This window comes from Arachis duranensis, chromosome 3 (assembly GCF_000817695.3).
Source record: "Arachis duranensis cultivar V14167 chromosome 3, aradu.V14167.gnm2.J7QH, whole genome shotgun sequence".
Lineage (NCBI taxonomy): Eukaryota > Viridiplantae > Streptophyta > Magnoliopsida > Fabales > Fabaceae > Arachis > Arachis duranensis.
In genome coordinates, this window is record NC_029774.3 from 60,262,788 (window position 1) to 60,267,121 (window position 4,334).

At 33.2% G+C, this 4,334-nt stretch overlaps 1 protein-coding gene across 1 annotated transcript; it reads left to right on the forward strand.

Annotated features, from left to right (window-relative positions):
* The first annotated feature begins 1,014 nt into the window (after positions 1-1,014).
* On the forward strand, positions 1,015-3,990 carry LOC107493614 (ornithine aminotransferase, mitochondrial-like). The gene is made up of 8 exons (XM_052258318.1): positions 1,015-1,175; positions 1,862-1,946; positions 2,394-2,553; positions 2,648-2,703; positions 3,056-3,208; positions 3,305-3,402; positions 3,670-3,743; positions 3,854-3,990. The coding sequence occupies exons 1-8, from the start codon at positions 1,015-1,017 to the stop codon at positions 3,988-3,990; spliced, it is 924 nt and encodes a 307-aa protein (XP_052114278.1).
* The last annotated feature ends 344 nt before the right edge of the window (positions 3,991-4,334 follow it).

Consider the following 4,334-nt stretch of genomic DNA (forward strand, 5'->3'; position numbering starts at 1 on the left):
AAAATAAAATAAATAAAAAAAGTAAATATAAGTTCAAAAATTAGAAGAAAAAGAAATAAAAGAAAATTGAAAACTAAAATAATTACTTAATTAAAAAAAGATTTGAAAAATTGTGGATGAGGATTTTCGAAAAATGAAGAAAAAGAAAGTGGTTAGGAAGTTTTGAAAGAGATATGATTTTAAAATTTTAAAGATTGAAACTTTCTTAACAAGAAAACACCAAACTTAAAATTTTTTCAATCAAACTAATAAAATAGGACAAGTAATTCGAAAATAAAAAAAAAAGAAAAAGGATTTTGAAAAAAAATTTATAAAACATTTTCGAAAAATATAAAAAGAAAATTGAAAAAGAATTTGTTTTGAAAAAGATTTGAAAAGATAAATTTTTAAAATTGAAATTTTGACTTGACTAACAAGAAACACTACAAGAAAAATACCCATTCAGCCACACTTTTTTTAAGCTACATTTGAAAAGCATAGTTTATTCTATGAATAGGCTACGCTTTTTTCCGTGTTGCCTTTTTATGAGGGAAAAAGATACAAAATTGTGGCATCATTTAAAAAGGGTAGCCTTAGGTATTATAGAAATCACTTATAAAGCGTACCCTTAGATTAATATTTATGGGTTCACTTTTTGTATCAAAAGAAACGCTTTTAGAGGGTATCTTATTTGTTAAGTTTTAAGTACACTTAAAAAATAATGCCTAATGTATCTAAAGCCAAAAACTTACACTTGGTAACTTTTTCCCTCTTTTTCTCGAAACACTTAGTGAAATTTTTGTAAATTCCTCTTTGTTTCCCTCTTTTTCCTTCATCCCTGCACTGATCGTGAAACCAATCACCATCACCACTGACCACTCACCATCGCGCAGAAACCCTCTCACCATCGCGAAAAAACCCACTCATCACCACTCACCACTGACCGTCACTCCTGTTCACTCTCATCTCTGCGCTTCTCACCTTCGCCAACCCTGTCGCACACAACCCTCACCTTCACCATTCTCGTCATCGCTGATGACCATCGCTGTTGCTGCACTGACCATCGCTCTTCTTCTCCGTGCCCTAATCACTGATGACTGTCGCTGTTCTGACCATCGCTATTGCTGCGCCATCGTCACCATCGTCATCTCCGTGCTTCTCATCATCGTCTTCTCTATGCTCACATCGTTGAATATGTATGTATTGATTTCTATTTGGTTCTGAAATTTCAGAGATTTAGGGTTCCGATTTTAGGGGTTTTAATTTGGGAGTTTTAATATGTGAAATACATATATATAGCTTGTTTTGATTTGCTTAACTTTTAGGTAAAAATTATATTTTATATATGAAATCTGTTCAATTTGCTTTGATTAAGGGTAATCTTATTTTTGCAACTTCATCTGATTGTTGTGTTTAATCAAGCAGGTTATATCTGTGAAGGCATTATCATTAATCTTGTTGTGGTGTAAACAAATAAAAAGTGATGCTCCACTAAACTCTGCTTTTATATTTATATGGCAATTCTTCTGGAGGAGTACCAAATCTCCTTGTTCCTGCTCAAAGGTGCTTGGCATTTACATGAATTCTGGTATCAAGGCATTGCTCCTTTTTCATGATTGAAGTGCGTGATGATGTCCTTTGGTTGCTATGCACTTGTCTCATGGTTATTCCCTAAGCTATAGATCTCGAATTTTGATTCGAAAATGGTGCCCAAATGAGTTATAGAAGTTAATTTCTAATTATTGAAGTGCCTGTCTTTTCCTTAGGAACATTGCCATCCTAAAATTCTGAAAGCCTTAACAGAGTAGGCAGAAAAGCTGACCCTGAGCTCTCGAGCCTTTTACAATGATCGGTTTCCACCATTTGCTGAGCATTTGACAAGTATGCTTGGTGCTGAAGGAGTGGAAACAGCTCTGAAATTAGCAAGAAAGTGGGGTTATGAAAAGAAAAGAATTCCCAAAGATGAGGTATAACAATGAGATCATCTTAACAGTAGTCATATCTTAATGTTTTACATTTTCCAAGGTTATGAGGTTGAAGTGAATGTTTGCTTAGTGTGGGTCTGTGGCCTAGTACACAAGGAATATCTCATGACATCCTAAGCTGAAATCCACAATACTTTATGACTTTATTTTTCCTCCCCCAACCCCCTTTTCTCTATGGATATTAATAGTATTTGCAAAGCTAAAGGGAGAAATGCTTTAGCTATGGCCTGAAGAATCTGTTTTGACATATGTTCTCAATAAATATTTTAGAAACTAAATGCTTGTAAGATGTATTGGTACTCCTCCTCTGCAAAGATAAAATGAAGGAAGTATACTCTTCAAAATATAGCATCTTCTTTTCTGTTTATGAGATGCAGATTTGAATATTCTTGGTGTTTGTCTATTTATGTTCACGGATACTTGTGGCAGGCTATTATTGTGTCATGTTGTGGCTGCTTCCATGGCCGTACACTAGCTATTATATCTATGAGTTGTGACAATGAAGCTACCCGGGGTTTTGGTCCTTTATTGCCTGGCCATCTTAGAGTTGATTTTGGTGATGCAGAAGCCCTTGAAAGAATTTTTAAAGGTTCTTAGTGCTCTCATACTTTGCTTTACATTTTCATCACTATATTTTAGTTTAAATTGACTGATCTTTGATTTTTTTCTGTGAAAAAATTCAGAAAAAGGAGAACACATAGCTGGCTTTCTTTTGGAACCCATCCAGGGTGAAGCTGGGGTATGATCTTTTGAGAACACTTAATCTGCTTGGCAACACTCACCTTATTGGTTGAATTGAAAATTGAGATGCTAAAGAAGTTGCTATATACATTATATCCTGATGTTATAGTTTGATCGTGTTATTTCCAGTCTCACCATTTGATTGTTTTATATTATGTTTACATACAGTGGGAAATCCTTGTTGCTTCTTCAAATTCTTTGGCTAAGAAAAAGATAAGTGTGATTATAGATTTCATTTTGGTCAAGAGCCATGACATTCGGTTGAATATTCATATTTTTATTATGTTCTGATTTCTCAAAGTACATATCTCGGTTGCATCTTTTGATATGTTTTTATTATTTATTTGAAGGTAATCATTCCTCCGGATGGCTATTTGAAAGCTGTTAGAGATCTTTGCACCAGATATAATGTGCTGATGATTGCAGACGAAATACAAACTGGATTGGCAAGAACAGGGAAGATGCTGGCTTGTGACTGGGAAGAAGTTCGCCCAGATGTTGTGGTTAGAGAATAGAAATCAGCTTAACCTTGTGAATTGTATATCTTTTTATTCTTTCCCAGCACTATGAGTTGAACCTTATTCTGTCTTTTTACTCAGATACTAGGGAAAGCATTGGGTGGAGGAGTTTTTCCTATGAGTGCAGTTCTTGCAGACAAGGATGTAATGCTTTGTATAAAACCAGGAGAGCATGGAAGGTTTGATTTTATCATACAAATGCTTTTTATAAATGGTCCTTATTATGATTCCTTTATTTACATTTTCTTGCCAATAGTTGTGACTGTTGTCTGAAGTTTTATACTTCTGTTTACCACTTGGCAATATTTTTTAGTCTTCTGTATAGGTCAAGTAATTTCATTTATTGAAATGAAAGCAAATTTGTTTACTAATTAAACAAGAGAAGAGTGCTGAACTTCTCTATATATTATTGATTACAATACCTTTGGCGGGAATCCATTGGCCAGTGCTGAACTTCTTAAATCCTATGATTATAAATTTTACCTAAAGGAGCTAAAGCTACTATCTCTCTATGGTTCAGGTACAAAACTTAATTATTTTGCTGTATAATTAATTTACCTAGCTATCTATCTTTTGCTTTATAATATCAATTTCAATATATCATTCTGAATTTGAAATCACCTCTCTCAGTTGCATTTGATGAAGATTTTGAAGCTCAACTAGCTGACAACAATGACGCAAGACTGGAAGTGTCTCTATTGGCGAGGAGCCCTGACCAAGAGCTGACTGAAGTTAGTAACTCAATAGTTGAACAAGTTGGCTTATAGTCCCCCCCCCACAACAAAAATGTCCTTAACATGATGATATTTCTATGATAATAGAAGAACATACTGATTTGCAATTTATTATAAGTGTGTTATTTCTTTGAATTTCTTGAAGCTCGTAACTTTGTAGTAATTCGCCACTTCTCTTACCAGGCATTTATAAGTATAATTATTATAAGTGTATTATAAGTATAATTATGTATTTATTTTTATTTTATAATATTCAACTCATTTAAATAAAAATGCAAAATTATTATATATGTAACATATTATTAACTATTATGTTGTATTAATAATTATTAGATATATATAGAAAAAAATAAGATCTAAGGCTACACTTATATACA